Here is a 23,615-nt window from a genome sequence, read left to right as displayed (position 1 = left end):
TATACTATTGAGAGATTGGCGAAGGATTACCGTATAATGAGGCAGAGGGTCCATGCGATTCTCTGGTTGAAGGAGCTTGAGGAGGAAGAGGAGAAAAAGCTTGGTCACCCGTTGGATGATTCTGTTGAGCTTTTGCTTGATGCTTGCCCTGAGTAAGTGATAAAAAATCCCATCTTTCACTTGTTTGCTGTTATTCTCGACGAATAAATGCTTATTTGCTTGAAATTTGATAACTTGGATTTGGTTTATGCTTTTTGTGATTTATCGAGAATTTGCGTTTATAATGCTTGGAAGTCATGTGGGAAACGATTGATAGATGGAATTTTTATATCCTTCTCTTATTTTTATGACATGTTATTAGGAGCATGAAAGTGATTGTGTAGTAGACAAAATGTAAGTAATCTATGGATGAACCTGGTTTCTTTAATGTGTTTTTAATAGTTCCGAAAGTGCCTTTGTAGTATTCTTAAATTTGAAACTGCTGATAAGTGTGCTACTTGGTTGAATGACACTCAGATGACACTCAAAAGATATGAATGTGGCTCTCTTGCATGAATGATTTAAAGTGAATTGGATTTATCAGTGTGCTTTGTACTTTGTAACTAATTAGTGAATGGGGTACGTAGATTTTTTTTTTCTTCTTCCTGTTGATAAGCAACAACAAAATTTCATTGATAATAGAAAAAGAGAGAGAACACAATCACAAAGATTCAATCCAAACTAGTGGCATAAGAGCCAAATATCCAGTTGTGGTTGTGAATCCATGGATGTCCACCCTGACCTACCCACTCCTTGCTTGGCCAAATCATCTGCCTCAATATTTGCAATTAATGGCTTCCAACTGAATGAGCAATTTACCTGCGAAGCCAAGAACTTTGGGAAAGAGTGTAGATCCATGATGAAAAACAAGCAAGAGAATGTCTGAAAGATAACTACTTAAAACAAATTCGAGACAGAAAATGAGTTGAGAAATGAAGCAAAGCAAGGACTAATGCCACCTGTAATTATGGAGAGGTGCACAATCACTTAAGAGTTGAGAATGCCTTGCATAACTAAACAAATGGGGTTATTGATAAGTGCTAATAGACTTGGTGTACTGAGAAAACACTTAGGACATATGGGAAATCATGTAGGCCGCCAGCAAGGTTATGGCCTACAGACGCACAGTTGTTTTAATATGCTTGTACTCGATCTGATGGGTTCCTGAATAACCTAGGGCTTAGGAATTCAAAAACTTTTGAAAACCAGAATTGCAGTGAAGGGTTATAGAAACCAGGTTCAAGAGAAAACCCGATACCAAGGAATCAGATCATCAGAATGGGTCAGCACTCTGGTTAAAGGGTAGCTTTATGGAGGAGAACAAGAAGTCCCCAATTTCTAGTTCATATCTGATGGTATGATGCGGAACTGATGAAGGGTTCTAAAATTAGGGTTTCCAGAACAGAGAATCAATTGATTTTCAGTTCTTAATGGGATAAACCAGCAATCAAACCCATAGCAAAATAGATTTTGAAACGAGGAAAAGGTTAAGAATCTGATTGATAGTTCTGAAAACAAATTGATATCAGATTCGAAATTTGAAGATTCCAGACAATCCGACTATATGGGAAGAACACCTTGAAATTGATGTAAAAATAAGATTTTGAATGCTGATTTTGAAAACAGAACTAATTGCGCTTTTAGTACATTTCCGAACGTTTAGTTTCCTCTTCAAAAGAGTCCCAATTGGGAGATCAGAACCCTTTCGTGGTCTCTTACCTCATCAGCTCATGTGGGTTCTCACCCGGAGCTGCCATCTCTGCATCCAAGAAGATTGTTTTTGAATCCTCTGATAAACTAGACTCTGTTCTTACCCTCTTCAGAAGCCATGGATTCACTAAACCACAGATTTCGAGTCTCATAAGAAAGTATCCATCATTGCTCATTGCCAGTGCTACAAAGACCCTTCTCCCTAAACTTCAATTCTTCCATTCGGTTGGCGTTTCGAACGCTAACATTGCCAAAATTCTCGCCAAATATCCAAGACCTTCCTTCTATAGCTTAGAAAACAAAATCATTCCTGTGTTCAATTTCTTCAAGAGTTTAGTTGGGACTGTGGAGAATGTTGTTATTGTTCTAAAACGTGAATCTCGTCTCATCAATTGTGATATAGAGAATGTGGCTCGAAATATTGCAATCTTGAGAGAAAATGGTGTACCGGAGACTAAAATCATGAGTTTACTAACTTACTTTCCCTGCACGATGACACATGAACATGATCGGTTCAAACAGATGGCTGAGGAGATTAAGAAAATGGGTATCGAACCTTCAAAATACTTGTTTGTAATTGCTCTATATGTGTTAACATCAGTGAACATATCGACACAGAAGCAGAAATTCGAGGCTTACAGAAAGTGGGGTTTTTATGAGGATGAGCTGCTCATGGCATTTAGAAGGTACCCTTGGTTTATAAAATGATCTGAGAAGAAGATAGCGAGGCATATGGATTTCTTTATTAACAAAATGGGTTGGGAAATGTCGGTTATCATCACGTATCCACAACTTCTAGGGCTTAGCTTTGAGAAGAGGATTATTCCAGGGTGTTCAGTTTTACGAGTGTTGATATTGAAAGGTTTGGTGAAGGAAGATCTTAAAATGGGACGTCTATTGATCAAAAGTGAGAAACTTTTTATGTTCTGATCTACTGATGCCCTTCAGATACTGCTGATACGTGACAATTCTTAAGATTTCATTCAAATATATGACATTTTTTTTTTTGACTGCACACACTTACATGTGCTTCTTAAGCACCAAAAGTAAGGATTAAAAAGAAAAAATGTAGAAGTTAATGATCCAAGTGCTTTGGTATATGAAGATCCTTCTAGGATCTGATATCAAACAGAACAACCCAAGTCCAACTCTAAACATATCTAACTTTAAGTTCCAAACGATGAAAAATTGGTTACTTATTGGAACAGAACTGTTTCCCTACCTTCTCCCCCAACCCCTTTGCACAACCCCACAATCATAGACCGCAGAACCAAATTTCAGAACAGAGCACCATCTACTTCCATAGGACTTACTCAACTAACTTGCCTCAAAAAATCTCTTCAATCGTAGGCCCTGCACCTGTACCAGACCCATTTTGGCTGCTCCTGCCACAGCCACCTCCAGGCATACCAGAACCACCACCCATTCCTCTAGGCATGTCACCACCACACTGGTACATCGTCTCAATGATTGGGTTGCAGAGACCATCCAACTCCTTCAATTTGTCTTCAAACTCCTCCACTTCAGCGAATTGGTTTCAGTCCAGCCACTCAATTGTCTCATTGATGGCCTTCTCAATGTTCTTCTTATCAGAAGGTTCCAATTTCCCACCAATCTTCTCATCACTGATTGTATTCCTCATGTAATAAGCGTAGTTCTCAAGCGAGTTGTTTGCCTCCACCTTCTTTTCTTCACTTGTCCTCTGCTTTCTTCACTCCTACAGACTGCAGTCTTGTCCTTGGCAGACACATTGAGAATTCCATTCGCATCAATGTCAAGGCAGACATTGATCTGTGGGACACCTCTTGGAGCTGGAGGAATCCCCTGTGAGCTCAAATTTTCCGAGGAGGTTGTCCTTGGTTTGAGCATGCTCACCTTCATAGACTTGAAATGAAGACTCCAGGCTCGTTGTCTGAATGGGTGGAGAAGATCTGTTCTTTTTTTTGTAGTTTCCTTGAGGCATCGAGTTGACAACTTGACCCAGGCTTCCCTGACCTCATGTTTTGCAGGATTTACTTAGCAGGTTAGGTTAGGTTGCTCATAAGCAAAAGTATCTTCTATGACAGTACCAATTTAGGAACACGAGTGGCATTTAAGGCACCTCATTTGGGTTAGAAACAAAGATTTTATAATTTGGGATCAGATTAGCTGAATCAACATGAGATCCATAATAGTTAATGCCTGGTGTTGTTACCTAAGTTCCTTCAAAATTTTACCAGAATCAGGACAGATCGTCCGAGGCAACTTGGGATTTATGGAGCTCAATTCTGAGGTTCAAAACCATGCTTAGAATGAAATCCCATATCAAGGTACTGTTTTAAACAAGGTAAAATCATCTTGTATCTAATTTGTAAGGTGTCCTCACAATAATGCCAATGGGGCAATCTTACCCTCTTAATTAATCAACTATAAAGTACAAATATGAGTAGTTTTCTAGATTCAATTTGTCTGGTTTTGATAAAAACCTGGAATCAAACCAGAGACTGCAAAGAGATACTAACTCAAATTCAACATGTTTAGACCAGTTGATGCTTTCTGGTCTTCTTCTTCTTCCTCCCCCCCCCCTCCTTTTTGGTCTTTTTTCTCCCAGATTTGTATTGGCCCACTACTTTTGAACTGCTTGGGTTCCCAAAAAGAAGGAACCACCTGTTTAGTCTTCCTAGGTAAATGAATGAAGAAGCTTCTCTCCATTTCCTGGTCTCTACTAATTGTTTCCCTTATCTAGTAAATGGTCTAAAGAAAAACTTTTTTTTTTTTTCTTTCTTTGGTAGAAGATCTGAAGAAAAGTTGGATCAATAACTTTGTTAATTAGAATCATATAGCCAAATTTGATTAAGAGAGTAGTATGCACTAGCATACGCTCATGCTTAATTTATGAATTTCAAATTCTGCATCAAAACTTTGAGGCAGCAGACAAATAATTTTTTTAAAAACTTTAAGCATTTGAGGAGAGAAATAGACATATAAATCATTATGTGTGTCCCATGATCATGTAAGAAGCAAAAGGTATGTTTATCTGTTAGACCATAAAAACAAAAAGAACTTAAAAAGTGTGGAACTCCAAGCTTCTATCTTCTGCTGGAATAGCCACACTAATCCAGTATGTGATGCCAGCACTACCCTCCTACTGAATGCCTCCTAATTGGTTTACAGGAGAAGTGCATTCCACACTAGATAAATTTCAGGCAGCCTTTAGGAATTGAGTAAAACTGACAAAAATAGAGGGCATCACCTTGGTTTCATGGGGCAAAATTTGTAGACCTAAATCAATGGGAGGTTGAGGCTTCAGAATAAGGGAGTGATTTGATTCTCAGAATCCAATCCATCAAACTGTATTGCTCCTATGTTTAACAAATTATTCTGCAATATATAAAAAACGAGAAATCTCACATCCAAGCAATTATAATGCCATGGATATCACCTTGATATCCATGGTGATCATTATGGGTTTTGCCTGATCCAAAAACCGTGGCATGGTTGAGGCCTAAGGGCGTAGGCCTTGGCTCAACCTTCCTCTAACAAAGTTGTAAATTATCAACTCTCCATAATCAATGACGTATGTTATTGGATAATAATTGCAATCCAAAACCAACGGATCATATAGAGATAGAAAAGGGAAAGGGAATAGAATGATCAATCAATTCTATCACAAAAGAAACAGAATCGTCACCAAAATCCATTAAGAGGTCAAATTATTAACTAAAAATAGACAATGAAATCCTGATTTCAACAACCAATGGAGGACAAAATACCTGTTGACCAGAGTGTGAGAATGAGGAGCGTAGAAGAAGAACTAGCCAGGCACGAGGATCGAAGAGAGAGAGAGAAGGGTTCAGGTAGAATATCCTCTGAAGAGGCTTTGACTGACTTGACTGACAAAGAGATCTTCAGCTAGAAAGCCTGGAACTTGGAGCTGTTTGTCAACACGATCTGCTCTGAGATGAGAAGGAGAGACGGAGGAGAGGCTACAGGTCGGCGGGGAAGAGGGAAGGAGGAGATGAGGAAGTGAGTCTCCCTGATAGGTTTTCCAAGGTGTTTTACCGACAAATTTCAGGGTAAAATTTCCATCCAATTTTCTGGAAAAGGTTAGCCCTCTTGTAAAATTTTACCAAATAAAAATTTTCCAAACTAAAAAACAAACGAAGGAAAATCTGATTTTACCGTAAAATATTACGGGGAAAATTTTCCATGCTGAAACAAATGGAGCCTAAGTCGCATCAAGTCATAAAAATCAACATTTAGAGAAATATTCTTGTTCTCTAATGAGTTTGACTAGTCAAATGATTTTATTTGTACATGAGACGTTTGTATTAGGTAGAGCAAATATCCAGCTTTCCAAAATGTCCAAGATTACTTAAATCTGAGTTGTAATGATAAAGTTATGTTCCGGTCAAACTTATTCTAATGTGTGAATGCCCTTAAAATCACCTGAATGAAAATAATTTATGGATATCACATCAAAAGATGTTTTACCACACTTTTGGTTTTTGATAATGTTTAACCATTATAAGATTTATGAAATTTTCAGAATTGAAAAAAAACCTAGCATTTGAAAGTTGAAAATCGCCTCTATAACAAAAAATTCAGTTTATGTTAGTGGACTAGGGGGTTGACTTCTTATCATTTTGGAACTTGGTTTTGAAACTATTTTTATTGGGATCCAAATATGGGGTATTTGCTTATTTATGAATAATATCTTAAGTAAATGTTGGCATAAATAAGTGTCAAAACAGAGCCTTGCACCAAGGCAACATGTGGTGCACTAAGGCGGTAGTTTGTTGGCAAACCGCCTTGACAACTATGCTTTGATCCCAATCCAGCTGGCAAAGGCAAAACATTAGCACTTGGGTTTGGCTAAAACCATTACATAGGATTACATAAGATTCAAGAAATGTAAACCCTAATTTTATGTTTTGTGAAGCTCGATCTTGATCGTTTTCTCCTTCGATGCGTGTAGTTCCTTCAAAGTTGTAGACATTCATCCATTTCTTGAATAATTGTGGCATGCTGAAGCTTGTATGATGTGATCAAGTGCTTCATTTTCCTTGGCATGACTTGCTTGAGCATCTTCAATTTGCTTGAGTTGTCTTGACTTGCTTGCTCGAACTCTCTCTCTTCTGAGATGCTTGATGAACTCTTTCTTCACTTCTGGTATGAGGATTATACATCACCTAAGAGACACGTTACTACATTAGTGCATGTCTACTTATCAACACTCATGCCCACACATACACACATAAAGTTGGACAGAACATAGTTTGTTATACACGTCATATAGCAACCAGAATGTTCATCAATAACATGCTTTTATCATCTGGACTAGTACATTGTCATTTGCCACTAATGACAGTACCTGTGAGATAAAAACCTAATTCACTATAAACATGTTTTAGGAGCTTTCGGAACAATATCATTTGCCACTAGTGACTGTATTTCTGGGAAAGTCTTTGATCAACTAGTTACATGGTTAGTCCCACAGACATGTTAATTCCATTTATGTCCACTTGTTTAGTTACCACCAAACACTGATGTTTGTCACCATAAAAACTTAATCCACAATTCAAGTGGGCTTACACTTTCTCTCTTTCTTTGAACAATTTATGCCTTGTTCATTAGAGAGTTTCAGGGAAAATATATATTTTCGATACTAATGCTTCTTTTTCAGGTTCTTCAAATCCCATGATATGGAATTCCATGTTGCTTCCCTTCCTTACAAACCTGATTTCAAGGTCATGCCTGAGGGCTGGGACGGCACTGCCAAAGATCCCGATGAAGTTCATTATGAGATATCTATGAAGGAAGATGAAATGTTATATCAGGAATTTGTGCAGAAGTTGAACTTCAATAAGAAAAAGGTAAGTTCTGAATGTGCTCTGAGTGCATTACTGTGATCAGTGTCGGTTGTAGTTTAATTGCTGAAGCTGGTTGACTTACTTAGTTTTAACAAATTGATTGCTCTTCAAGTTTATTATAAAATATGTAAGTGCATGATGCCATTTTTGGCCAAATTTTTTGTTGATACCATCAATTTCACATACGTCTGGAACAGGTTTTCATAATTGAATTGCTGATTTGCTGAAGTTGGATGCTTGTAGTTAGTTGATACCACCAATATCTCACCTAATTGTGGAATAGTAATCCTTCTGAGAGGAGTTTGCATTTTCTTTTACGTCCTCTGTGAACCCATGAGAGGAGTTTGCATTTTCTTTTAGGTCCTCTGTGAACCCATGATCATTGCGAGCACCATTATGGTCCAGTTTAAAGAAAAAAAAGTACAGGACAACTGGGGTTTTCGATTTTCCTGGGTTTTTAGATCTGATTTCCATCTTGCCCCATATGTAAATAAATAAATCCAATATGCTGCATATACCTTTAGCAAACAAAAAGGGGCAAAATCTGTAATTAAAGTAGGGAAAGATTGAACTTTTTTTGATCAGTAACCACTGAAATTTTATTTTGGAAAGTCGGTGCTTTATTCATGAAATAAAAATCATTGAATAAGAAAAGTGTAGTAGCAGACTATTGGTTATGTTAGAGCTGCATCATATAATCATAATCATTTTAAATATCCCTTACTGTGTTGCAGTTTCCTTTGTCTTGTGGAATCCATACTACAATTAACACCAAAGAACAGGGAGCTAAGCATACCCTGTAATGCTGAAGCATATGAAGAGCCTATTTGGATGCCTAGGCTATGCTTCACAGGATATTGAGTCACTTATTGTAAATCATAGTGTACTTCTAATTTTATTTATTATTACTTGTGGGGTTATTAGTGGGTAACATGGGGAGCATTTGTTCTTTATTTTATTATAAATTGTCTCATACATGGTTAGTGTCTTTGGGATTAAGTTAATTCTATTTTGTTAGTCAGAAATTAGAAAGTTACAAACGCAATTCTTTAGGCTTGAGGAATCCTAGTCTATAAGGTGTTTTTTACTCTTGGTATATAAGTAGCACCGTACACCACCTACAGATCTAGTGGATTGAATGGATAAGGTATGGAGTTGTTGTGTGTTGGGGGTACGATTTCCGGTTAATCCCACTAATGACTCATTCCAGTGATTGTGGGGTTGGATGGACTCGGTCCAGTGATTTTGGTGCTGCTAAAGTTCTGTTATGTCAGCCTTTCACTCCTCTCCTTACTAGATTCAGTTCTGAGATACCCTTCTCAGGTTTGGTTCCTCTGTCCTTCCTCTTATTTCTTCTTTCTTCCATTCTTTTTATTTTATTATTTTTTTTATTCTATTGTTCTTCCATATTCCTTCCCATTGGCAGTACAACTGAACTGAGAAAGAAGTGATCGATCTCACCTGTGATAAATCCGATTGGTCTGAATCTGTGGGCAGAGGATTCGCTGCCGTAGTTGATCTGAGCCCTAGAATCTCATTCCCAACCGTGCTTCATGCTATGAGTTATTAGTTGGACATCAAGCCTGAATTCTCTGCTAACACCTTGACAATTTCAATTTTATTGACGAAAAAAATCTATTTGTTGACTATTTCATGAAATCAGTCTGAAATTGAAATAGAAATCAGTCCAAATCAGGCCTTGGTATTATCACTTGTGGGGCCAGAGGGATTCAAATTTAAGGGTTTTGGAACCTGGGATTGCATCATTCATTATCAGATTAGTAAATCAAATTCCTCTATTATATCGGCTATTGACATTCCTTCTAGTAGTTTCATTGTTTTTTCTTGAGAGATGCTATTGCCCTTGGTTTCTGTTGTCCCCAAGATAATTTTCTGTTTTGATACCACTGCTCAGGATCGATATCTCTGATACTGTATGGAAGTTCTAGACAACTTGCAGAATGACAGAGTACTGAGTAGTGGCTTGGCTTATCTATTGATCAATTATTGATGCATCTACTAGTAGTAGTAGCACACATGCACATGCACATGCAAGTTCTCGTATGGTCACATGTTAATGGTGATGTTCTAATTCCCTGGCTTGGATCGTCACCTGTATATTGAATTTGGTTGTTATTAATTTGTGAGTAGTATTAACATTTTAATTGAAATCTCAACAATTCAAGGTGTAGTAGCTGACGTAGATGAGTGAAATACATCATACTAATGGCCTTAAAGCCCATATTTATATAAAAAGAGTCGTTTTAAAGAATCTTATTTTATTTTTTCTAGTTTGTCCTTTCTTCTGTGAAACCATTACAAAATTTAACATGGGATTATTGCAGGTGGCTGGGGAGGTTAAATGCCACAAATACAGCAGGAGACGCCCTTCCGAAGGCTGGAACTTCACTGTTGAGAAACTGGGTCCACGAGGGAAACGAGGAGGTGGAGGTGGTTGGAAATTTGTGAGCTTACCAGATGGATCTAGCCGACCATTGAATGAAATGGAAAAAATGTATGTGAAGAGGGAAACTGTACGTCGCCGCCGTAAGATCCTTCCTTGATGAACTTTTCTCCCTTTAAACAGATGGGGTTATGAAGTTGATGAGACGAGATTCTTTTATTTCTTACATCATGAGTTTATTTCATTTCCACATCTATTCATACCCTATTGTACAAACGAAAGATGGCCAAGGATGTGTTTCCACCATCTTTATCGCTCTACCCTCGCAGCCTCTTCCTCAGAAGGTGCCCCTGGCTACAACATTTAATTTAATGTTATTTGAATCCTTGTTCAAACAGCAGTTATGTTTGGGAATTTTGAGCATGACATTCATTAATACCCAAAATTTTGCAACCTGCTAGATCCATTGACAGGTTTGGTGCTAACAAACATGGATGGCTTCCAGTCCAAGCGTGTGGAGTGATCCATAAGGGCTGCCTCAAAAGCCATTGGATGGGCTACTTCTTATTTTCACAGGGAACACAGCAGAAGGAAAAATGCGTCTTGTCCACATATTGCTGTTGATCGGATCAGTATCAGGATAATTGCCCAGATTGTATCGCCATCTATCATGGGTGATCCCGTATCAGTGGATTGGTACAAACCAAGGTAAAAGGAAATCACTTTTTGATTAAAATCAAGGGTAAATGAGTCCGATATTGACCTGATACACCCTGGTCACGATCCAAATCAGATTGGTATCGGGCTGGGGCCAATTTTAGTCCCGATTCTGATATCTAAAATCGTGCTGGTTATTCGAGCAAGTGGAAAGAGTAAGTGGCCACAAGGGGCCTTGCTATGGTCAAAAGTGGGTCGAACAAACCTTTAAATAGAAATAGAAAGAGGGGAGGGTTGGTTTTGCTCCTTATCATTTAAGTCACCACCTGGGAAGAGTAGGAGGTTGTTGACCAAGAAAGGAAGCCTAGAAGGATAGGGATGGTTACAACCAAAACCCCCAAAAAAGGAAAGAGGTGTGTTTTTTATGGGTTGAGGTGAGGTGGGGTGGGGTGGGGTGGGGTGGGGTTGGGGGGGGGGGGGAGAGAACGAATCTTTGTGGATGCTTTCTCGTGCATTTTCATTGGCCTATATACGTAGGAATCACATTCCTCCATAGAAAACTCTTCTCTAAAAAATCACTTCCGATCAGAATCAAGGAATTGAGAACAGAATAGTTACCAAATAGTACTATCAACATTCAACACCGGCCTTATCAAATATTCCAATTTAATGGTATTAGAGTCATAGTCCATTGTATCAGTTCTATCCAAACACAAAACAGAAGATGAAGGTCTGTTGTGTATGGATGGATGTGTTTGAGTCAAAAGTTTGGTCAAATCCATTAAAAGTAACAAACAACCGCATGGACTCAACTAAGACTACTCCCAAAAAAGGGTCTCAGAAAATTTATGTGGACACATTTTAAGCCACTTCTTTAGCTAAGTACCAGAAGGCTTATAGGATTGAAACAACCATGGATTACACGTTAGAATGGAGTCAAACAAAACACAAACCTTGTTCCTGATTTTCCTGCAATATTTTCTCTTCCTTGTCAATCCAATTCAGATTCTCTTTCCTTTGCTTTTTTGTTTTTGGATGGTGAAGGCAACCCAGTTCCTACCATGACAATGAGGTGAATCTATTTTCTCTTATCTCTTCCTTTCCCTATCATGCCATGCACCTCTTTTAAAAGGAGAGAAAAAGAATGCAGTTTATATGTTCTGAGTCTTGCAAGAATCCCACATCTCATATTTTCTTGATTAATTAGTCTTTTGTTAATGCAGTTTGCATCCTATTACCAGTAAGAGATGGAGGAATCATAAGGGTTCAAGGAGATTTCTGCAATGAAGAGAAAACATGAAAGAAGAACATCTGGGCATGCTTTCCTTGACAATGAGAAGTGGCAGCAGAAGAGGTGGCCACAGATTATCTGGTCTTAGTAGATGCTCTTTTCTTGAAATATTCTTGGTTGATTATTACATAATAAATATTAGGTAGGAATGGAAGAACAAGCAAGTAAGAATCCTTTCACCAATAGGGAAAACATATTCATGGAGATAGAAATACAAGACAGTCCAAAGAAGAAACTCACACCTAGTGGCAGAGGAGGAGAAGGAGCTTTCAAGAAGTCGCAACGTGTTGTTTCCCTTGATGTTTTCCGTGGATTCACAGTGGCGTTGATGATTTTTGTCGATCACCTCGGTGGAATCCTTCCGGTGATTAGTCACTCACCATGGAACGGTGTAAACCTTGCAGATTTTGTTGTTCCATTTTTCTTATTCATTGTAGGAGTTGCCATTGCATTAATGTATAAAAGATTGCCAAATAAGTGTGTAGCAACTAAGGCGGCTCTACTTAGGACACTGAAATTGATAATACTAGGCCTTATACTCCAAGGAGGTTACTTCCATGGCATCAATGATCTTACTTATGGTGTTGATTTTAAAAGAATCAGATTTATGGGTACTTTGCAGAGAATTGCAATTGCTTATATTTTTACAGCTCTATGTGAGATTTGGTTCAAGGGAGATAGAGAAGTTGACTCAGAATTGTCATTGTTGGTGAAATATCAATTCCATTGGATTGCTGGTTTTGTGATTACCGTAATATACCTAAGCTTGTTATATGGTTTATATGTACCAGACTGGGAGTATCAAATTCCAAGTGGAGGTTCTTCTTCTTCTTCTTCATCATCTGTGACAAAGACATTCTTAGTAAAGTGTGGTGTAAGAGGCGATACCGGACCTGCTTGCAATGCCGTCGGAATGATTGATCGGAAGATCCTGGGTATCAATCATTTGTATATAAGACCAACCTTTGCAAGGACTAAGCAATGTAGTGTTAAATCGCCAAGATATGGTCCTCTTCCTCCTGATGCTCCTCCATGGTGTCAAGCTCCATTTGATCCTGAAGGACTCTTAGGTTCCATTATGGCCATTGTTACTTGCTTGATAGGGCTACATTATGGACATGTAATTGTACATTTTAGAGGTCACAAGGAAAGGATATTGAATTGGACGATCCCTGCAGTTAGTCTTTTAGTCATTGGTATTGTCTTAGATTGTTTGGGAATTCATGGTAACAAGAATCTTTACAGTTTTAGCTACATGTGTAACACAACAAGTGCCGCAGGTGTTCTCTTCATCGCGTTTTATGCTCCGGTTGATGTGTTCGGGTATCGGTGGCCAACAAAAGGGTTGGAGTGGATGGGGAAGCATGCATTGATGATTTACATTCTCTTAGGCTGTAATTTATTGCCTACTCTTCTGCAAGGATTCTATTGGGAAAATCCTCAAAATAACTTTTTGAGATTGATCGGAATCAAAACATGATTAGGCTCTTTCGTGAAGTTGCTATACCTAAAAAATAAAAAACTGGCTAGCGTAGTTGGTGAGGTTGTGGTGTATGTACTAAGCCCACATTTACGAGGAGGTCTCGAGTTTAAGTCTCCTAAATATTACATTCTCCTCCCTATTTCTATAATGTACCCATCTAAAAGAACAAGTTGCTATATCTATAGCCATCTACATTAGCTGCCAAAGATTTGGTATCAGTACTTGTAATATATTCTTAATATGATATTTTAACAAGCCTTCACAACAAATTAATTCCTGCTTTCTTCTCTTAATTAATTATCTTCGTCTCTCTATTCATATAATTTGGGAGTATCATCATCTTAGAAAGGATTATAGATAGTAATGCAATTGATATACTAAAGCTTTCTTCCCTATTAATTAGTGGGATACATCATATATAGCAGTCATTGAAATGGTCACCATCCTTTTAGGTTCTCCACCGAAAGTTCTCTGAGAAAAAAGTATAGAGGACAAAGAGGAGCACACTAATGAGGTGCGATAGAACAGAATGATATCAAATATGAGAGGATAGAAAAATCATCTCATGTTGGAGTACGAGAAATAGACAGTGCCCAACAGCTTAGAGAACCTTTTTCCCTTGTCTTATGAACGGTAATTTGAGAAAATAGTATCGGTTGGGTGGTTGGGGGGGGGTTTAGGGAACATTTTCTCATTTTTAGTGGAAATGTTTCCTATGGGAGGGGGGGGAGGGGCGCTGATGAGGTTGTATCAGCAATCGAATCCTTTTGATTTGAAATATTAAAATAAAAATAAATTTTAAATTTGCAAAGTATATTACCAAATATTGTTAGGCTGCGTTTTGTAGTCATTTAGTTTTAGAAACGACGTTTCATGTAAAAAACAAAATTTTCAGTTATTGTGTCAAAATGCCCTGTTTTAAAACAAAAAATATGGTGTTCGGTGAACCTGTTTCAGAAACGATTATCCTAGTTGTTCGCTTTTGTTGTATTTGGAACGAAACCAAAATGACGGAACAAGGTTTTTGTTGTTCCATCATTTTGCGTTTTTAGCGTTTATTTTTCTCTTTTCGTTAGAAAAAAAAAGCCAAAAACACCAAATTGACACCAATCAATCCTTTTGATTTGAAAAATAAAAATAAATTTTAAATTTGAAAAATAAAAATAAATTTTAAATTTGAAAAGTATAGTAACATATATTGTTAGGCTGCGTTTTGTAGTCATTTAGTTCCAGAAACGACGATTTGTATCAAAAATAAAATTTTCAGTTTTTGTGTCAAAATATCATTTTAAAACAAAAAAAAATAGTGTTCAGTGAACCTGTTTCAGAGATGATTACCTAGTTGTTCACTTTTTTTTTTTTTTTTGAACAAAACCGAAATGACGGAACAAAGTTTTTGTCGTTCTATCATTTTGCGTTTTTAGCATTTATTTTTCCCTTTTCGTTCCAAAACAACCGAAAACACCAAATTGACACCAAACTCTTTATTTCCATTTTTTTTTTTTATTGCCATGGAACGAAAAAAACGCCAGAAACGTCTATCTTGATGACTACCAAACACAGCCTTAGAAGTGTAGATAGATTAAAATGTTTGGTGATTTATGTAGCTGTAGTGCATGGTATGCATTCATGTCTTTGCAAGCTTTAATTGTCCAAACCGCGGTCACCTTTGAAGGTGTTGAGCAGGAGATAATTAACAAGTTAAGAGAAATGGAAGGCCTTGCTCACAGATCTTCTAGGGGGATAGAGAAGAGAGACATAATGTCATAGAAGTTTGGGAAGCTTAATTAGGTGCAGTTAAGGACGGAAAGAAGAAATCTATCTTAATTTATTTCATGCATTCTGGGAGACAAAATGTTTGGCACTTCAACGACTTTGAAAGTTAGGTTGTTTGAGCATTTTGGAGAAATAATTAATTTGGAGAGTTTTTGGATTCATCCTTGAAGATGTTGCTGATGAATTCGCCTTCCCAGGACATTACAGTAACCTCTTAGAAGGGAATTCCAGAAATATCTGGTTGAGTTTTGTTATCAGACTGTTAGAATGTAGTCAGTTTCATCTTTAGAGGCTCAGTTTCACCATGGGAGCATCATCCTCTTAGCAGGAACATTGTTGTTTTTTTATAAAATAAAAGGTAGTATGACCTTTGTGCTCAGACACAGAAACTCAGTTCGACTCCTCTCATTTTCTTTGGGTCACTCACACGGGGGTGTTTAGTGTTTTTCGCTGCTTTCATTGAAAGTTATATGGTTCTCATTCAACCCCGGTATGACCCGGTCCATACGATTGTGGGGTTAGTATGGGCCCGCGGACTAGTCAGGCTAAAAGGCCTGGATCCCCGTCGTCAGGGTGTCAAGAGGTAGGATCGGCTGGGCCGATCACGATCGGACCAGTCGGGCTTGGCCAATTTCTAGGGCTGCACCATGAACGTCCATTTAGCTAAATAGGCTTAGCTAGCACGGACATGGTACGATTAATAATCGAGTCGGGCCAGTCTCGGTCTGGCCTATTTGAGCTCGGCCAATTTCTAAGGCTGCAACGTGAACGTCCATTTAGCTAAATGGGCTTAGTTGGCACGAACATGGTACGATTAATAATTGGGTCGGTTGGGCCTTAATCAAGCTACCATAAACAGGCCTTAATCGGGTCTTAACCGGGTTATAGACCTATTTAACTTTAAACGGGCTTTAAATGACTCCTCTTTAAAATTAGTCTCTCAAATGTGCTGAAAGAGGATTGCTAATAAAATGAGACAAAGATGAGCATAGTAAAGAAAAAAGACCCTATAGTTAAGATGAATTAAGCCAAAGATGCACAAAGTAACTAAATTACTAAAGTACTTGATCTTTAACCCACGAAACTCAAATCAATTAAATTATGCCTACATAATCCAAGTTTAGTAAGTTCAAATCAATTAAACTATGCATAAAAAATATAAATGTTCATATAACAATTACCACCATCTCCATTGTACATGTCACATACCCTTAGGACTAAATACAAATATTATTAAAAAAAAAAAATGTAAGTACTATTAAAGGGGTCGGGCTTAAAGGAGTGGGTTCAAATCGGGTTTATAAATGTGTTGGGCCGATCGAGCTACCGTCGAGCTAGGTGGCTGCACCGAATAACACATTTATTAATTTGGTCGATCTAGGTCGGGACATAAATGTGTCGGGCTCGATTGGGCCTACCGATGCGGGCTTAAAATTGACAACCCTACTCTTAAAAAAAAAAAACATAAATGAAGGGATAGGTGTTGAATGCTTACGTAGAAGATTAGGTACGGATTCAAATTCAAAGAAATTCAAAATATACGGAACTCCTCAGGAATATTAAAATAGTAGGTGAGTATAAGAGAGTGATAATAATTGCCTCTACTTTAACGTAACGTTTTTGAGCTTGGCATCACATCATTGGTCCTATTGCATCCGCGTGTGGGATTTGTTTGCCGTTTTGTTTGACCCACCAATCCTTATCTCTCAAGTCTCACACAAACTGTTGACTTTTTCTTGAGAAAAAGTCATTTTGAACTTTCTTCCCAGGCTTTTGACTTATCATGTTGAATCAATTGATAAGATTCCTTCATTTTATATATACATGTGCAGGTCGACTCATTATAGAACTACTACGGCAGTAATCAGCAATTTCGGCAAAGAGTAAAAATCTTGAGAGAGAGAGAGAGAGAGAGAGAGAGAGAGAATATGGAGAGAAGGCTTTATGAAGCAGCAATGGAGGGAAATGCAATTTCCTTGCTGGAATTGCTTCAAGAAGATCCACTTATGCTTGACAGAAGTGTTGCTACGGTGGAGACTCCATTACACATTGCAGCGATTCTTGGGCATCTTACTTTTGCTAAAGAAATTCTGAGTCGTAAATCCGAATTGGCTGGTGAATTCGACTCTCAAAGACGGTCTCCTCTTCATTTGGCATCAGCAAAAGGTGATGTAGAAATTGTTAAACTTCTGTTATCGATCAACCCTAATGTTTGCCTTACTCGTGATCGAGATGGTAGAACTCCTCTCCATCTAGCAGCTATGAAAGACCGAATCCAAGTCTTAAATGAGTTAATTAGTGCTAAACCAGAAGCTTGTTGGGTTCGGGATGATAGAGGAGAAACCATCTTACATCTTTGCATCAAACACAACAGTTTTGAAGCTCTCAAGTTGTTGGTGAATTCAGTGAATGATGATGAGTTTGTGAACTTGAAGGATGATGATGGCAACACACTTCTGCATCTTGCAGTCCTCAACAAACAATTAGAGGTATGAAACTCCTACCTTTTAACCTTTTTTTTTTTTTTTTTTTTTTGACTGCTCTTTTTTAAACACCCAAATTACCTATCCTTTTACACTTTTTTCAAATTGATTGATTGGTTCAAAATATGTTTTTAGTAATCCAAGAAAACAGTCAAGTGACTTGTTCTTCCATTATTACTTGGTTTAAATGTTGCTTTTGTTGGGTGAAACTCAAACTCTTCCTTGGCTTTCATATTAATATATATATATATATATATATATTTTTTTTTTTTTTTTTGTTTACACAAAGTATTGAGTCACAAGATACTGTTAAATGTATTTAATTTATTAATTTGTCTCATACTATCAACAAGGGATAAAAAATGGTTTTTTTTTTTTTTTTTCTTTAAAAATAAAAATCATGAGTTTAGTAATATATTTTTTTTTTATTGGTATTGGATTGGTATCAATCTCACCCGATCTTAATTTGGATTGGTATCGATCTCAATGTTATAGTCCGCATTGAAGTTGCTACATGTGGTTTAAAAAAATAATAAAACTATTGGATCTTTATCGTTCTCAACCAATATCAATGTGGATTGATCACTTAATTTGGAAAATCCAATACCAACTTCTTGAACCATGCCCTTCATGTGTGCCATCTTTCTACATTGTCATCTTTTAGCCAATAAATTTGAAAAAAGTTTAATAAGGTACAAGTGAAAAAGATAGGTAATCAGGGATATTTAAAAGGAGGAGGGAAGAAAAAGATGTAAAAGTCCAAAAAAGCAGAGGAGTATAAAAGAAAAAGTGAAAAATAGGAGAGTTTTAATAAATATTGGCCATTATTAACTATTTGCATTTTTGGGTCATAACTTTTCAATATTTGTGAAATCTACAGATCTTGAAGTTTTTGCTCAATAGTACCCAATTGAAGGTGAATGCATTGAACGCGTATGGATTCACAGCTTTGGATATTTTATCACAAAGTCCAAGAGATCTGAAAGATATGGACATTTTAGAGTCTCTTCAACAAGCTGGAGCGATGAGAGAAAAAGATGGTAGAGGCTTAAGGAAGAACACAACAAACGATCAAAGTTCAAATTTAGTTGAACCTTTGAATAACTCAGAAGTGAACAGTACTGCTGAGAAGTATTCCAAGAAAAAGGAAGATTGGGTGAGGAAGAAACGTAACTCCTTAATGGTGGTGGCATCTTTAATTGCAACAATGGCTTTCCAATCTGGTATTAACCCTCCAGGTGGGTTATGGCAAGACACCACTCAAGAACACACTGCAGGGACTTCTATAATGGCTACCAACAACTCTGGTGATTACAACATCTTATTGGTTTCAAACACAATGGGTTTCATTGCTTCTTTGAGTGTAGTCTTTTTGCTCATTAGTGGATTGCCTTTGAAACGTAAATTTTTTGTGTGGGTATTGATGGTGATTATGTGGATAGCAATTACATCAATGGCAATTAGTTACCTAGTTTCCATAAATACCTTGAAATCAAAACCCCAAGATAAGAGTGTTGCCCCAGGGCCCCCAACACCCTCTAGAGCACCCTCTGATTCTTCCCCTGGCAATGGTGTATCCTTTAACCTTTTTACACTTTTAATTGTGTTATGGATTGGGTTAATGAGCTTTCTTCTGTTGGGGGGCACAATCCGCTTGGTTGTGAGGTTTACAATCCGCTTGGGAGTGAAGTTGTTTGGCAGATTCAGTAGGAGAGTGATACAACCTTCCAATTCATGGATGAAGAGAAATTGCACCAATGTTTGAAGCTTGAAATGAAGATAGATTGGTGTTGCATGTATCTATATATATATATATATATATATATATGCTCTATGCTATGCCACATGGGTTATTATTGAAAATGCTTCTTCTTCTTCTTTTTTCTTTTTCTTAGAAATTGTTTATGTTAGGATATGATGTCTTGTATTTCATCGTAATTTTATCCAAAGTGCAGTTTCTTTCTTAGGGCAATTTTGTACCTTTTGGTATTAAGGTTTCGCTATATATTTGAGAGAGGTGCATGGACAAATCTAGTCGAACCATGTAAATCTTAATTTATTGTGTGATTGTTTGTTATTGTTTTTCCCATTATTTTCTACATCGTTTAAGGGTTACGTTTCTATAATTTACTAGTAATGCAATCGATATACTTGGCTTTCTTCCCTATTAATTAGTGGGATACGTCATACATAGTAGTCATCGAAATGGTCATCCCTTTAGGTTCCCCATCCAAAGTTTTATGAGAAAGAAGTATAGAGGACTAAGAGGAACACATTAATGTGCTGCGATCAAACAAAAAGATATCACATATGAGATGACAGAAAAATCATTTTCACGTTGGAGTACTAGAAATAAACAGAGCCTAGCATCTGTTGGTATCCATCCGATGCTATAATGGCCACCGGTGAAAGAATTTCTCCTTCACCATGGTTTAAGGAAAACTTGGTCTTACAGTTTTTAAACTCCTCCAATCAAATATAAATGTTGGGTTCACATCAAGCCAGGCTTGAATGAGGCATCAGCCTCAACATGACATCAGGCACATTAATTTGAAGGATTCTAGGTGCACTATTAAAATAAGGATCAAGAAATTGATATTAGCAGCATGAAGAGAATCACAAAATGGAATGTTCCAACATGCACTAATTAGGGTAAAAGGGGGGGGGGGAAATAATGCATTGTATCAGCAATAAAAGAAACAAGAAATCAGCTCAACAAGGCTTCTGATCTGAGTAACCCTTTTGGCAACAATTGGAGCCAGACAATGGTAAAAAGACTGTCTAAAAAAAAACAGAGATTGGTAAAAAATGGAAAAGGAAGGTATGAATTTTAAACTTGTAGATTTAAAAAAAAAATGATAATATATTTACATTAAAGGATTATTAGATAAATACTTGCATCTAATGTTCAAAACAATTATAATATCTAACATTATGCATATATATATATATATTCCATGATTCATTATAAGTTCTAAGACATATCATCTAACATCAATTCTAAATTCATTAAAAAAAAAAATTCAAAGTCTTGTTTAGCAATGGGGTTTGGCTATGATGTTATTCATTGTTGTTGAAATAGTTAACCCACTCATGAAGGCTGGAGTTATGCATGTTCAGTTGGAGTTGAGAGTAATCATTAAAAAAAAAATAAAAAATTCAGCAAATGCATTAGTTTCTAGCTCAATTTTGAGGTTTGTACATTGAATTTTAGTTGAAGGTGTTATCATGAAAAATGTAGTCATTTGAGTTAGCTTCATGTTGGTGAAAAAATCAGGTAGATCAAAATTCGAGAGAGAAAGATATTATCAGTTAAATAGCCATTATGTTTTACAAGTCAAAAGTCTTAAGGAAAAAAGAAATTTTTTTAAAAAAACCCAGAATTGTATTTTAAACTCATTTTAAACGTGTTTAGGATAGGAACGCTTGTCGTTTGCCATTTTTTTTCCCATATCTTTGGGAAGCATAAAAGAAAACGTGTTTTAAACGATAAAAAAGGGGATTAACTAGGATGCAAACCATGCATCAATGCACTTGGGAGGATTTGATCTACTAACCAAATCTTAGAATGCTCTTAAACGAACATGCCCAAACCACCAAGCCGAGCGTGAGTATGACTTTCTTCAACCTCTTTGATGTGGGACTATAGTTAGCAAAAGCAAGAATGACATAATAACATAAACAAATGGTATGGGTTTTGAACAGTGAAAAACTTCAAATGATACGGTAAAAAAGGGTATAAAAAGAGAGCGGAAAAAAATGAAAAACGGACAGTATAATTTTTAAATGTGTAAATTAAAAATAAAAAGAAAAGAGATAAAAAACATTATAATATACTCACATAAATTGAAGAATTATTACATGAATATATGCATCTAATGTTCAAAACAACTACAACATTTATGCATATATATTATCAGACATATCATTCAACTTCAGTTCAGGAAGGATAGGTATGCCGCCGATATCAAGTATGCTAGCGGATAGCACCAATAGGAAAACATGATGGAGTATCATTCAGGAAGGATATGATGATCATTTCAGAAAAAGAGAAGAGAGAGATAGATACAATGGGTGCTAGCATACTTGATATCAACGGCATACCCAACCTTTTCCCATAAATAAATTAGCCATTTATAGCTTTTCTTTTATCTTTCGAAATAAAAGGTAAAACAAGTTTATAATGATTAAAAAAAAAAAAATGAAAAGATGATTTAATATGTTTTCACAAACTATGTGTGGAGTAATATTGCGCCTCCATGTTAACATAAAATAGCCCTTTTCACGAATGACCATCCAAAGCGGAGTAACTTCTTCGTTGCAAGGATCATCAGTTGGTCCCATAGGCTAAAATCTACCAATCCTTTAGACAAGTGTCATAATGTAAATATAGGATTAAGGAGTATTGTCTCATTTTTATGAGAGGGAGTCTTATAGTGATATATAAGCCTGTGTGACTGATTTGTAATGGTGTGTCAGGTTGATAGTCAGCACTTATTATAATTAGTCATAACCCGTCAATCTTTTTGCATGGATTCTCGCACTCATCCTTGTTTAGAATCTCCATATAACCGATCTCATTAAGTTGGAATAAGGTTTTGAGCGTTATTTTTATTGTTAGAGTCTTATAGTGATATGATACTTCCTCATATATTTTATGGGGAAACAAAATTCTCGTCATGTTGCTCCTGCACACAAACACGTATGGTGGCGAAATGACACCCTCATCCCTCGAAAACCTACAAACCCACCCCCTATTTATGCCCATGTGTGCTTTTTCATTGGCTTTCATATTGACGTAAGAGCTGCGCCATCAAAAAGCATTCTTTTCCCCATATTTTATTTATCATTTACTTGTTTAATTCGTATGAGAAGTATAGGGCTCATGAACATCCTTAGCCACATGAATCAAATGATTGAAGGAAAGACACATTTTTTCATGAAAGATTTATTAAATATAAACCAAATCAGTAAATAGTAAATCCAGCAACAACCGTTTTCTTCTTTTCTCTTTGGTGACACACTAGACCTGCCCGACCCAATTCTAATTCAAAGGTAGGCAATTAGGATCGGCTGGAATTGGATCACTGGCAGTGAGATATATTGGTTTTGTATTGATCGTAGTGGCCGTATCATATTGGTATTAGTTGAGATCGATGTTCAATTCTTGATTGAATCGAATTGATTATCCGTATGGTTATAGGGGTAAAAGAATAAAAAAAAATATATTTTTAAAAAGCAAGGGTAAAACTGACCAATATCCGTTAATCCTATCCAATCTAGACCAATATCCATGGATACCGATACCGAATCCATCCCCTAAATCCATGGATAGGCATCAAGGCTGATGGGCATCTTGAGTTCTTCAGTGATAGGCATAAACATAAAAGACCTTGCTGGTGGATGATTTCTGAGTTTCCAATGTGATAATTTGAAATTCATCTATAGCAGAGGAAATAATTGACTTGGGCAAAACCTGTCTTTTTCCAGCTGACCTTAACTGGTAAATACCTTCCTTCTTTTCTTTGGGAAATAACAAATAAATAAGTAGACTCCATAGTAGACCATTCATCTTTGTTGAACTTCAATGTGTGTGGTGTGGTGTGCACACACTTTAAGTCAATTATTTTTGGGCAAAATTTTTCTGAGCCTCGTGATCAAGGATTAAAGTATCGGTATCGATCGTCGTATCGGTAGTCAAAATTAAAATACGTATCGAAAGGTATCGTATCGTATCAGAGATACACTAAGATACGCTAAAGATACACACATAAATGGATAGGAAACATTTTTTTAAACACTTTTGCATAAAGAATTTGTTAAAAAAAGCTATTGATAACATGTATTATGCATAAACACTAAATTGAGGGTATCGTACTAAGAATTCAAGGTCTGTAGTTGTCCCATAAATGTAAAATCC

The 23,615-nt window shown here is 36.8% G+C and overlaps 5 protein-coding genes and 1 pseudogene across 6 annotated transcripts in view; 5 read left to right on the top strand and 1 right to left on the bottom strand.

Annotated features, from left to right (window-relative positions):
* LOC122079735 (protein GAMETE CELL DEFECTIVE 1, mitochondrial-like) overlaps positions 1 to 23,615 on the top strand; it is a gene marked incomplete at its 3' end in the record, with an annotated part of 25,280 nt that overhangs the window by 506 nt on the left and 1,159 nt on the right.
* LOC122079724 (heparan-alpha-glucosaminide N-acetyltransferase-like) lies at positions 7 to 13,623 on the top strand. Of its 2 annotated transcripts, XM_042646421.1 has the most exons (4): positions 7 to 152; positions 7,415 to 7,604; positions 9,947 to 10,713; positions 11,886 to 13,623. In XM_042646421.1, exon 4 carries the CDS (start codon positions 12,102 to 12,104, stop codon positions 13,431 to 13,433), a length of 1,332 nt encoding a protein of 443 aa, XP_042502355.1. In that variant the 5' UTR covers positions 7 to 152; positions 7,415 to 7,604; positions 9,947 to 10,713; positions 11,886 to 12,101; the 3' UTR covers positions 13,434 to 13,623. The 2 variants fall into 2 exon arrangements, with proteins under 2 accessions (XP_042502355.1, XP_042502363.1); XM_042646429.1 differs by lacking the exons at positions 7 to 152; positions 7,415 to 7,604; positions 9,947 to 10,713 and adding an exon at positions 11,166 to 11,734.
* On the top strand, positions 37 to 2,616 carry LOC122064377. Its single transcript, XM_042628114.1, has 3 exons — positions 37 to 152; positions 1,262 to 1,394; positions 1,684 to 2,616. The coding sequence occupies exons 1-3, from the start codon at positions 37 to 39 to the stop codon at positions 2,455 to 2,457; spliced, it is 1,023 nt and encodes a 340-aa protein (XP_042484048.1). The 3' UTR covers positions 2,458 to 2,616.
* Positions 3,031 to 3,749, bottom strand: LOC122064297 (annotated as a pseudogene).
* Positions 7,434 to 10,165, top strand: LOC122064207 (protein GAMETE CELL DEFECTIVE 1, mitochondrial-like). Its single transcript, XM_042627951.1, has 2 exons — positions 7,434 to 7,604; positions 9,947 to 10,165. Exons 1-2 carry the CDS (start codon positions 7,434 to 7,436, stop codon positions 10,163 to 10,165), a joined length of 390 nt encoding a protein of 129 aa, XP_042483885.1.
* Positions 17,089 to 19,794, top strand: LOC122079715 (ankyrin repeat-containing protein BDA1-like). The gene is made up of 2 exons (XM_042646408.1): positions 17,089 to 17,701; positions 18,576 to 19,794. Exons 1-2 carry the CDS (start codon positions 17,141 to 17,143, stop codon positions 19,458 to 19,460), a joined length of 1,446 nt encoding a protein of 481 aa, XP_042502342.1. The 5' UTR covers positions 17,089 to 17,140; the 3' UTR covers positions 19,461 to 19,794.

Source organism: Macadamia integrifolia, chromosome 1 (genome assembly GCF_013358625.1).
Source record: "Macadamia integrifolia cultivar HAES 741 chromosome 1, SCU_Mint_v3, whole genome shotgun sequence".
Lineage (NCBI taxonomy): Eukaryota > Viridiplantae > Streptophyta > Magnoliopsida > Proteales > Proteaceae > Macadamia > Macadamia integrifolia.
Note: the sequence above shows the minus strand (reverse complement) of the source record. Positions and strands in the feature narration are given on the sequence as shown.